Source organism: Globicephala melas, chromosome 4, assembly GCF_963455315.2.
Source record: "Globicephala melas chromosome 4, mGloMel1.2, whole genome shotgun sequence".
NCBI lineage: Eukaryota > Metazoa > Chordata > Mammalia > Artiodactyla > Delphinidae > Globicephala > Globicephala melas.
This window is the reverse complement of record NC_083317.1, coordinates 58,532,553-58,545,554: the sequence shown is the minus strand read 5'-3', so window position 1 is coordinate 58,545,554 and position 13,002 is coordinate 58,532,553. Positions and strand designations below refer to the sequence as shown.

Sequence of the window (13,002 nt, the reverse complement as noted above, 5' to 3'; positions counted from 1 at the left end):
TAAACATTTTAGCAAAAAAAAAAATCTTAGGACAGAATTTCATGAAAACAGATAATGAGTAAATATAAATCTAATGTAAAATAACTTTTACCCTGACCTAGCTTATTGTTTATATTAATATCTTCAAGGTAGTCATCATAAATATTTTCCAAATTTTACCATTACTTAACAAGTTATAAAGAGTAGTCCAGGATTTGATCTCAAAGCACATGCATCCACAGTTTCCTCTTCCTTCACGATTCAAAACTGACTAAGTAAAGTGTTCATTTCTGGCTTAGGTATCATTCCTAGCCAGAACTAAAATAAAGAATATAAAACTTGTAATTTTTCATCTCTAGAAAGGAAGACTCAATAGTGTGATAATGTTGTACATTTCATCAAATTAAGATTATCACAATCTGAATCAAATAATGATAGAATTTTGGAGGGAGGTGAAATTTTACAGAATAATTTTAAAAATTCATCTGGAAACAAACTGTGAGACTATGCATGACAACTTTTTTAAAGTGAAGAATTTTACAATTAGGTAAGTATTAAACATTTAAAAAGCCTATAGTAATTAAAATACAACTGCTATTAACAGAGAAATACAAAGTAAACCAAAGAAACAGAAGGGGCACAAAACAGATCCATGTATGACAATTTGATAAACATGGCAATAATGGTCAAAGTGGCATATCCATAATATTCTTCAATATTAAAACAAAAATTTTAATTTGTACTTGTTAACTAGAACAATGTCTAGTTCAGAGGAAAAAAAATTAAGAGAAAAAAAATAAGCCCATTACAGAACTGTATTGCTGTATAATCCCTCTGTAGTTTTTCTTAATGTGTGACTGTATATATGTATGTTAGAAGCAAGCCTCTGTGAGTGTTCACAGGGTACTCCACTCCTCTCTAAGATCTTAATCCAATTATCTTAAGCTTCCAATTCTATAGTCTATGAAAACCCAAAGATATCTCCTCATAATTTCTGAAAATTTCTGGAGTTTTCTTCCTCATAATCTCTGCTGCCTCCTCATAAATATATAGCAATTTCTTCTTCTTGGTAAACTCTAGTGAAGATGGAGACAAGGGGAGCTCACAAGGAAAATTACGTTGTGTAGTTCACAACTCTATGAGATCTAACAGCTACCCATATCTCCTCACTTTTCCATGTTTCCCGCTTAATTTTTACCACTTGTCTCCAGTATAGAAATTCAGCAAGCAGCCTTTAATGCTTGGAGTTGCCTTCTGGGTGTCTCATTCTGTACTTTCAAGTAGCTTATCTTATGATTTTTTTCTAGGCAAATATAGTCCTCTCTTCAATAGAAATTTCAATCAAAATGTTCTTTACTATGCGGCTGCTTCCCACTAGCTATCTACCTTACATTTGGTAGCGTATATATGTCCATGCTTTGTGACTGCCTGGAGGGGTGGAATGGGGAGGGTGGGAGGGAGGGGGACGCAAGAGGGAAGAGATATGGGAACATATGTATATGTATAACTGATTCACTTTGTTATGGGGCAGAAACTAACACACCACTGTAAAGCAATTATACTCCAGTAAAGATGTAAAAAAAAAAAAAGAGGAAACAAACAAACAAACAAAATGTTCTTTAAAACTATACCTGAAGTCCTGGCAGTGGAATTATGGGTATTCCCTTTTTCTAAAAAATATAATCTCTATACTGTATCATATTATTTGAATTTTTCACAATGATAATATATCACTTTTATAAGCTACTTTCAAAATTATTTTTCCCTCTAGCTCATGAAAGCTATGAGAATGTTTAAGAATATTCCACAGTTTTGTACACTTTTCAGTCCCTGACAGTAAATTCACCAAACCAAAATTAAACTGGGGGAGTAGATCCATATTAGGTTTCTATTGGCTCCACTCCCTTAGTCTTGTCACAAGATCAAACCATTTCTATCTCCTACTGTCTTCTAAGAAAAAGTATGTGAAGTGAGCTAGTCCATAGAGAGCTCATCAGCTCACTTCTATTTAATTCATCCAGAGCCCCTCTGAAAAAATTAGACCTGTGAAGGGTGCTCTAGCCTCACTAGGGCACATGAAGAGATTTGTGAACTCCACATTGTTGCCAATTATCAGAAGCCAAAGCAGTGCAAGGATGTTCATTACAGACTTTTCTGCACAGTTGGGTATGAATCTAAGGAGGAAGAAGGACAATGGGTGGTGATAATAATTTGTGATATTATCCAGTTGAAACCAAGGGGGATAGCCTCTCTATATGAAGTCACTGCTATCAGATATCTGATGTTTTCATCTCTGGCAAAATTTGTGCCACTGTTGATGTAAAATTAATATTTTATATTTGTTTCTTTAAAAACATAGGTAAGCTAGTTGGAATGTCTGGAATATTTACCATCGTCGTTATGGGACTTTTTTTAAATTCTACAAGTTTTAAACCAGGAGTTGAAGCACTTCTTCTTGAGTGAGTGGCTAGCATATTTTCACTTTGTTTCGTACATTAGAAGTTATAATATTGTAATAGTAACTACATCTACGTCTACATAGTCAAAATAAGACACTGACTTGAAAACTAGCTAACTAAAAACCCGTTCTAAAAACTCTGTTGCCTATGTCCTCTAAACCTCCATCTTTAAGCAAACTTTGTAACCTCACTTTGAGTTCATGTTGACTCTATTTCACCACTAATTCCCTTAAGTCTGACCATATTACTCAGTAATGTTCAGTCTAATCCCCTAGACAGGGGCTAGGATTAAGGTAAGGCAACTGAGGCCTTCATCTCAGGCACAAAATTTAAGAGGGTGCCAAAACACTCAGTAATCAAAGCAAATATTTTAATGCAATATTTTAAAATTGAAATTAATACAAAAAATCCATGGTGAAAATACAAAATTTTAAAAGAAAGATCAGTATTACTAACAATTCCTTTTGCCTCAGGCTCCAATATGGGTCAGTTTGGCACTGCCACTAGAATGGAAGACCAATATTTTAAGGACAGTGAAGAGAGGCCATGCAAAGCCAATTAAAAGATTAAGCTGGGGCATTTAAATACAATTGGCAGTGTTAAAAAAGAAAATAGAAGAGTACAAATTGTGCCTTGCTCAAGGGCACCCAGCTGAGGGGGTGAGTGGAATCTGTGTCAGTCTTGAAGAAGGGGTACTTTCTGTAATGTTCCAATACATGGGATGGGAACTTGGCCTAAATCACACAATGGCAACATATTAATATGTGTTAACAGAGGCCCTGAACATAATCAATGATTTTTTGGCTTTTGGGAGATCATTATGGAAGATGAAGTAAGTTCAGAAGTCAGAAGCTGAAAAGTATAGGATTTTATAGGATTTGAGAGCACGTCACTAAAATTTCCTGTCAATTACAAAGGAAGCCAGTTGTACTAGCAGCTAGGCAGCATTAATTGGGCCACCATTGTAAGAAGAATTTAAAATGTTATGCATGTATTTATATCTATGGGAAGTGATTCTGAAGGCTCCCTTCATTCTTGCTGTAACTGAAAGCTGGATCTCCCCTGAAGACATTATTTCCCTCGTGTTCCTTAAAGGTTATAGTGTCTTTCTCACCTGCATCCCTGGTGCTATAAGACTAGGGTTGAGGTGGGTGATTTTTCTGTACCTCAGTCATTTCTATATTATTTTTCTTATTCTTCCCCAGAGGAGCCCAGTTTTGAAGCTCATGCCATCAGATTATACCATCGGCCACCCTCTTGGTTGTAGTTATCTCTAGAACTCTGAGTCACACTCTCCATTTTGTGAAGATCTTGGCCGCTGTCTCACTGCGACTCTCTCCAACATCATGCTATCACCATCCTTAGTGGCATCAATCAATATTCACACAGTTGATCCGACTATTCCCTCACCTTTCAATTCCAAGACTTCATCTCCTCCTGTGAGCACATCTATCACTCCGCTTCAGCCACCCACTTTATGCTCATAAAAATAATAACTTCATAATCTCAATTTCAAGAATCTTACTATCTAAAATATAATATGTGGCAGCTCCTACTCTCTGAGACAGTAGAAATCTAAGATAATAATGGTAAATCCTATAAGAGTCTACAGCAGGTCCATGCTACTCTCTAAGAGAGGAGGCGCACCATCTCCCATCTTTTCAGCTTAACCCCCTAGGACCCCAATTCTAACAATTCTGTTGTCACACTGAGAATATAACGCATTGAACCTATGATGTTTTCTGACCCTCACCCACCTCATTTCCTCCTTACCCAGATCATTTCTTTTCTTTAAAACCATCTAATAACTTCTCATTTGGCTACAAGTCAAAGTTGTTTCACTGGCAAACAAATGATGTATTTGTCCCCCTGTTACTTCTGTGATTCATTTCTACCACCCTCACCCTCACTCACCCTGCTCTAGCCACACTTGTTATTCCTCAAATATACCAAACAGGCTTCCTGTTTGGGCTTGTGTTCTTGTGCTTCTGCTCTTGAAATGTGCTTCCTTTACATATTGGCATAAGTAGCTGCCAATTTCATGCTTCTATTTCATGCTTCTATTCATACATCACCTTGTTAGAAAGAAATTCCCCAAATAAGAGATACTTCCTTGTCAACCCATATAATTCTTCTTAAGTCATATAGTACTACTTGGTTTATTTTTATTTTTTAAATTTTATTTTAATTTTGTTTATTTTTGGTTGCATTGGGTCTTCGCTGCCGTGTGCGGGCTTTCTCTAGTTGCCGCGAGTGGGAGATACTCTTCATTGCGATGCGAGGGCTTCTCATTGCAGTGGCTTCTCTTGTTGCTGAGCACAGGTTCTAGGCACGTAGGCTTCAGTAGTTGTGGCACACGGGCTCAGTAGTTGTGGCTCACAGACTCTAGAGTGCAGGCTCAGTTGTGGCGCTCGGGCTTAGTTGCTCTGCAGCATGTGGGATCTTCCCGGACCAGGGATCGAACCCATGTCCTCTGCATTGACAGGTGGATTCTTAACCACTGTGCCACCAGGGAAGTGCCAACCTGTATAATATTTTATTCTTGGCAAATTGATGTCCCTAAAATGTCCAGGCCATAAGGTCTTATCATTCCTCTAGGCTAAGGGCTGTGCAACATTGAGATATAAAAATGATACAGATGCCTAGATCTATAGTATTAAAATCTATGAGGGTGAGAGCATGGGATATCTGATTTTAAAAAACTCTTCCAAGATGATACTTATATACAGAAAGGGTTGTGACCCTTTGCTCCTGTAAAAGGTCTAGATTTGTTAGGATAACTCATGATCACCAAATAAAGGAAACAGACTTTAAAAAAAAATTCAGAAGCTTTTTTCTGTGTGCCTGACTGATTGAACACACACACGTACATGCGCACGTCTATTAGATGGATTTGGAGCTTGGTTATTCAGCTCATATCCACTCTGAATTTGGTGGGCATTGATTCCTTACAGAATCTGGTTTCCTCCTCATAAGATTTCTCCCGTTAATTTCTACCATATATGAAAGAGTCTTGATAACTCTTCAATATATGTCACTTAATTGATTTGATTACATTTTGTGCTAATCTCAACAAGACTGAGATTTTTGATATTTGGAGACATTTTCCCACAGCGTTTCATGTTGAAATTTTCTCTGGTAATGCCTAGGTATTTGTGTTTCAGGGACAGAGTCTGGCAGCATATGGGTAAAACCAAGCTCTTTTTCCTCTCATAAAATGGTGTTCATGTGCCCTTTTAATCTTTTCCATTTATTTTGCTACACATATAATGTCAACCTTAAAGACATGAAATATACAGAAAGATAACATGAAGTTTTAAATAGCTATGGTCCCAACACCCAAAAATGACAAATACTCGTGCCTGAGTGTACTTTTTCAAACTGCTTTGCCTGCAGCTGATGAGAACGTGAGCTTTGGGAATGATGCAGAGTTTTCCTGGACTCTGGAGTACTTGAATAAGTACAGACTCAGAAATCACAAAAGGAGAATCTACAAAGGGCATTCATGTGAATAAAAGATTCATTCACATATTCTAAGTGCTAGCTAGATTTTGGGCAAAGGCTTAATTCTATCACTATGTAAATCAGACTAGTAGTTCAGTATTTCCTTTTAAAATAAACCATTTTAGATCTTCCTAATGATACAAGGACTTCACAATCAGTATTTTCCAGCTACTTGAACCATAGTGCCTGAATGAGTTCTGTCAAATAGTATAGCTACAACCTAACATATCTTTCAAAGTCAACCCAAATAGAAAGACACTAATTGACATTCAGTGTAAACTGGTTAAAATTGCTTTAGAAGTATTTGTTTACTTGCCTTAGTGCTCCTTACTCCCCAGTTAAATTATAAGCCCCTTGAGTGTTGGTGAATGCCTTATTCATCTTTATTTTCTTTATAATGCCGCACAATGCCTTACATAGGTAAGTCTTGCATTGAACATGTTAGATTAATTAATTATATTTAAATTTTTTTCTAAAAATGCAGATTCTGGAGTTGTCTATCATTTGTTGCTTTTCTTATGGTGTTCACTTTCATTGGACTTCTAATTCCTGCACATACATATTTATATATATCATTTTCTGATATATATTATTCATTAAATATCTGCTTAACACTTGTTGTTTTCAGGTAAGAAAGTCATTTGAATATTTCTATTTATAAGACATTGACTAAGCCTGAAGACATTCTTTAAATGACAGAGATGTTTCATACCTTAGAATGAAAAATTCACTCAAACTTTCCAAGGAATCATCAGCAAGTTAGCACTCAGTGTTTTATTCAATTTTTAACTACATTTCAAAGCAATGCAAACATGTTGTAAAATTTTTGAAAATTAGAAAAAAGAAAAAAACTTCTCATAATCTTACTACCTAGAAGCAACCACTATTAACATTTCGTATATTTCCTCCAGTGTTTTTTATTGTTTTTTATTCTATGAGGTTTCATGAAGTTAAACACCTATCATAAATAAAAATGTTATCTTGCTTTGTTCGCTTAATATTATGTGTTAATATAATATATATATTATATAACAAATAACTTACTCTTAATAAAGTATAGTTGGAAATTGCTTTTTAAAAATCAGGGAGGGACAAATTGGAAGACTGGGATTGATATATACATGCTACTATGAATAAAATAGATAACTAATAAGGACCTACTGTACAGCACAAGGAACTCTACTCAATGCTCTGTAATGGCTTATATAGGAAAAGAATCTAAAAAAGAGTGGATGTATGCATATGTATAACTGATTCATTTTGCTATACACCTGAAACTAATACAGCATTGTAAATCAACTCTACTCCAATAAAATTTTTTAAAAAAGAAAGATAACCTTTCTTTCCTCCTAAATTATTATTCACTATTATTTGATATCTGCTCTGTTCGGTGTTCTGACGATTCTGGCATTCTGCCATGTTACGTTATGTTATGTGATGTTATGTTTAGTTACTTTTAGGTTACATTTTTCTAGCTTTGATTCAAAAAAATTAAAAATAAATTAAATGATCACATGTCTAATAAATAAATAAAAATCATATGGAAGTTCTCCTTGTAAATGTCTTTTTTTACCTAAATAATTTTTGTAGCCCCCTTTCCAGTGTTAAAAGGCAGAAAACAATCTGCTTATGTAACTGAAAAGGAGATAACATAGAAGAGGAAAACCACCATAACAATTCTTTAATCTCCATCACCAAAATTGTTAACATTCTACTTCCATCTAGGAAGATTAGTTGGGACTCAACATCAAGTCAGCCAGTGCCAAGTAAATGGAAATTAGCCCCAAATTGTCAGATACAGTTAGTGTAAAATATAAGAATGATCTGTTATTAAAAGAAGAAATAGAAATGAATTAACTGATACTGGGCAGATTCAGTAAGATTAAAATCTACAAAGAAAAAGAAAGAGAGGACATTATTTTCTCTCGTATTTATTAGATTTGCTTTTATTTGTTTTTGAGATCTAGAATAGAGTATATCTACAAAATGTCTCTAACACTTTTTTTCCACCTGGAGAAGCACCACTCAAAGGTGATGTGGAATTACTCCACTACTTTCCTAAGAGAAAGAAAGAAAAAGAATAATACCATTCTCTTGGTATGGAATGCCCTTCTGCCTTCCTTTCGTGCCATGCCAACAGAGTGTGAAAGATGGTTCATTGGTCTGAGAGTTGGCAGTTCCACAGGGAATAGATTGGAATAGCATAGAATGGGATGGAAAGAAATTTCTATAACAAAAATAACTTTTTAAAATCTGTTTTGTCTTTTAGACTTCTGGTCTTTCTATTATTGAGCCCTCTTTTGTCTCGACTTGGTCATGGTTTCAGCTGGCGCTGGGCATTCATTATGGTCTGGAGTGAAATGAAAGGGATTCCTAATATAAACATGGCTCTTCTGCTTGCCTACTCTGAATATTCTCTTGGATCTGAGAGGGAGAAATCTCAAGTAAAGAAAGATGTGGTTTTTTATTAGAATATTTTATGAAAACTGTTTCTGTGTACTAAAATATGCTTTTGTAGTGAGATCGCTCAACCCCACTTGGAATGTGGGAGTGATTTAGCTATGATGGTAAAACTGGGGAGGGGAAAAACAACTGGCAACTTTCCTCTTCTCCATTCTAGCTTAAGGATTCCTAAATCCCTTCATCACACTCCTAAAAGATAGGTTTATTGTACAAGTTAAGAGAATTAAAATTTATAAGTCATTTAAAATATTACCTGATACAGAGTATGCACTTAATAAATGTTTCTATTTTTATTTACTTCTAACACCTACTCAAGAAAAGCAGAAACCTACTTATAATTGGCTCTATTGCCTTCTGTAACTTTATGAGGCCACATTTAGTAATGCTAGGAACCGAAACATTTTGTTTATTAACGGAAGTTATCTCTAAGATAGAACCCCCAAACTCTGCCTAACAGAACATAATGGGTATGACTCTCCCTCTACCTCATCTCAAAATAAGATAATTTCAAGGAGCTCTTTAAGAAATTTTCTATGCAGACATCACAACACATCTAATACTTCCATCGTGGCTTTTCTTTTTACATAAATTCCAAGAGTAAAGGGAACAGTACAAAGGCCATTATTATGTATAATCCAAACATTAAAAAACTAAATATTCAAACACTGCTTTCTAAACCAAAGTATCTAATATTACATGACCTCCTCCTTCTTTTTAACCTATCTCCACCTGCCTGAATAAAAATCAGCGGCATCATCATACATCCTGACCAGTATAATGGTGAACGTTGCACGTGGATATGGGTTCCGAAATTTTTAGTTGGTTGCTATTTACTGTGTGACCATCCACAAGTTATTTAATTCCCACCACCTCACCCAAGGTGTCAGTTTCCTCACTCCAAAACAGATTTACTAATAATACCAATCGTTTGCTAATAAATATTTAACAAGTAACTTTCTCAGAGAGGGGGAGACCCTAAGTTGTAGTGTTTGCCAGTTTCTGTTGTGTAATCACTGGCACCAACAGGAATATCAATCTGCTCATAAACTTCCTGAAAATGTAATGATCAGCTCTCACAAACTTGTATGAGCCAGGTCTATCTGGCTATATCACTATCTCCACTGTCTCAAAGGGTTATTATGATAAATTGAAAATATACCTAAAATGCTTAACACATTGTTTAGCATATAGTAAATGTACAATAAATCTGAGCTATGATGATGATGATGATGATGATGCCATGTAGACTTGCTTTCAAATAAAACTTTGGTAGATAAAATCATTTGAGAGATGTCTCAGTAGTAGTTAACTAGTTGAGAAGAAAGTAGCACTCCTTACTTAATTTAATTTAGCTGAATCTTACAGCTAATTTATTAATACTCACAAAGAGGCACTACAATGAAAGCTTAAAATTTTAACTTAATCCTCTCTCTACTACTCACAAGTTCAATGACTGAACTGAATATGTTCCAAACAAGTACATAAAAATATGTGAAGCCAAAACTGAGAACTAAGAGGAAAAATAGACAAACTATATTTGGAGACTTTAACACTCCTTTTTATAATTTGTTCAACAAAGTGTAGAACTAGTAAAAAAATCAGCAAGGATATGGAAAAACTAAGCAACACCATCAACCAACAGGATCTAATTGACATTTATAGAATCATATCAACTGATACAGAAAAAGCACTTAACAAAAATTAATACCCATTTATGACAAAATCTCTCAAAAAATAGAAATAGAAGGGAATTTCCTAATGTTGATAAAGAACAGCTACAAAAAAATTTACAGGTGGCATTATAATTAATAGTGAAAGACATTTTCACCCTATAATTGGGAAAAATCCAAGAATGTCTATTCTTACTTTTTTTATTAAACATCATGATGGAAGTTCTAGCTTGCTTCATAAGACAAAAAAATAAAATAAAATTAATGAAAAAAAACACATGAATATTGAAAAGGGAGAAATAAACTATCCTTATTTGCAGATAATATTATCTATATAGAAAATTCCAAGGGTCTTCAAAAAGAAGAGAAAAAAAAGCTCTACTAGAACTAATAAGTGAGTTCAGCATGGTCTCAGGATACAAGATAAGTATAAAAAATCAAGTATTTCTATATACTACCAATTGATACAAGTAAATGAAAATTAAAGATACAATTCCACATACAATCATTCAAGAAATAAAAAGCAAAGGAAGGGCTTCCCTGGTGGCGCGGTTGTTGAGAGTCCGCCTGCCGATGCAGGGGACACGGGTTCGTGCCCCTCCAGGAAGATCCCACATGATGCGGAGCGGCTGGGCCCGTGAGCCATGGCTGCTGAGCCTGCGTGTCCAGAGCCTGTGCTCCGCAACGGGAGAGGCCACAACAGTGAGAGGCCCGCGTACCGCAAAAAAAAAAAAAAAAAAAAGCAAAGGAACTAAAATAACGAAAACAAGTTTGAAAGAGAAGAAAAAATGAGAAAAATCACTATACCCAATTTTAAGGCATTATTACAGTTATAGTCATGGAGATTAGATAGTATTGTCAGAGAGAGAGAGAGACACGTGGAACAGAACAGAGAACCCAGAAATAGATCCACACAAACATCCCCAACTATTTTTTTTTTTTTTTTTTTTTTGCGGTACATGGGCCTCTCACTGTTGTGACCTCTCCCGTTGCGGAGCACAGGCTCTGGACACGCAGGCTCAGCTGCCATGGCTCACGGGCCCAGCTGCTCCACGGCACGTGGGATCCTCCTGGACCGGAGCACGAACCCACGTCCCCTGCATTGGCAGGCGGACTCTCAACCACTGTGCCACCAGGGAAGCCCCCCAACTATTTTTTGATAAAGGTGCAAAAGCAATTCAATAGAGGATGTCTTACAAATGGTGCTGAAGAATGGGTCATTCATAGGCAAAAAAAAAGAACATTGACTCTAAGTCTCACATCTTTTACAAAAATTAATTATAGTGGGTCACAGAATTAAATACAAAATGTAAACCTAGAAAACTCTTTTTTAACTTGGAATAAAATCTTTGGGACCTAGCATAAGGCAAGGACACCAAAAGCATAATCCATAAAAGAAAAAAAAAAGAAGAAATTATACTTCATCAAAATCAAAAACTTTTAACAGTCCAATGGGCAGAATACAGGAAGAGACATTCCACAGAACAGGATATACACATGACAAATAAGCATAAAAAGATGGTCAACATGATTAGCCACTGGGGACATGCAAATTGAGACCACAAAAAAGATATCTCTCTATTAGAAGGGCTAAAATGAAATATGGTGATGAAACTAAATGTTGGTGAGGATGCAAAGAACCTGGACCACTCATACATTACTAGTAGGAATATCAAATAGTACAGTCACTCTGGAAAAGAATTTGGCAGTTACTTAAAAAAAAAAAATTACATACGCAAAGGAAGGGACCCAAAGGGCCTGGGGTAGCATGGGTGCTTCTGGCCCGGACACATAGAGCTCCCAATGCTAAGTCTGTCAAGGTCAAGGCTACAGCAACTCAACAAGACTTTCCACTATCCTCAAGTCAAGCAGTTATTGCTGGGAGCTTGGAGGTATCAAAAATTCGTGCCAGAAGACAAACTGTGCCTGTCCCTTAAACATTTGCCTTAAGGGCAGCTTCAGAGCACTACGCTCTGTTTCTGAACCAGCCCATCTGACAGCAGCCTGGTGAAGCTGCCTCCTCCATTCAGCCTCCTCCATCAGGAACCATTTTCTTCTTTGAACACCATCAGGGACACCCACAACAGGGGCTGGGGGTCCAGTCCAGCGAGAACCCAGGAACTCAGAGATTTCTCCTGATTATGTCACAGAGTGCTAAGGGTAGGACTAGAGCCGTGTGGCTGACAGGGTCTTGGTTCTCCAGCTGGGTGTCAGCCCTGAGCCTCTGAGGTGGGAGAGCCAAGTTCAGGACATTGGTCCACCAGAGAACTCTCAACTCCTCATAATATCAATCGGCAAGACCTCTCCCAGAGATATCCGTCTCAATGCTAAGACTCAGCTCAACTCAACGACCAGCCAGCTCCAGTGCTGGACACCCCATGCCAAACAGCTTACAAAACAGGAACACAACCCTACCAATTAGCAGAGAGGCTGCTTAAAATCATAAGTCCACAGACACCCCAAAACACACCACCGGACATAGTCCTGCGCACCAGGAAGACAACATCCAGCCTCATCCACCAGAACACAGGCACTACTCCCCTCCACCAGGAAGCCTACACACAACCCACTGAATCAACCTTACCCACTGGGGGCAGACACCAAAATCAATGGGAACTACTAACCCGCAGCCTGCAAAAAGGAGACACCAAACACAGTAAGTTAAGCAAAATGAGAAGACAGAGAAATACACAGCAGATGAAGGAGCAAGGTAAAAACCCACCAGACCAAACAAATGAAGAGGAAATAGGCAGTCTACCTGAAAAAGAATTCAAAGTAATGATAGTAAAGATGATCCAAAATATTGTAAATAGAATGGAGAAAATACAAGAAATGTTTAAAAAGGACCTAGAAGAATTAAAGAGCAAATGAACAATGATGAACAACACGATAAATGAAATTAAACATTCTCTAGAAGGAATCAATAA

At 36.5% G+C, this 13,002-nt stretch overlaps 1 protein-coding gene across 1 annotated transcript in view; it reads left to right on the top strand.

The window, feature by feature from the left end:
* The window catches only part of SLC9C1 (solute carrier family 9 member C1), a 95,104-nt gene that overhangs the window by 24,145 nt on the left and 57,957 nt on the right, over positions 1-13,002 (top strand). Inside the window, exons 7-9 of the mRNA XM_030836838.2 lie at positions 2,339-2,438; positions 6,427-6,570; positions 8,212-8,386. Coding sequence (XP_030692698.2) covers positions 2,339-2,438; positions 6,427-6,570; positions 8,212-8,386 — 419 coding nt within the window. The remainder of the gene's footprint in view (positions 1-2,338; positions 2,439-6,426; positions 6,571-8,211; positions 8,387-13,002) is intronic.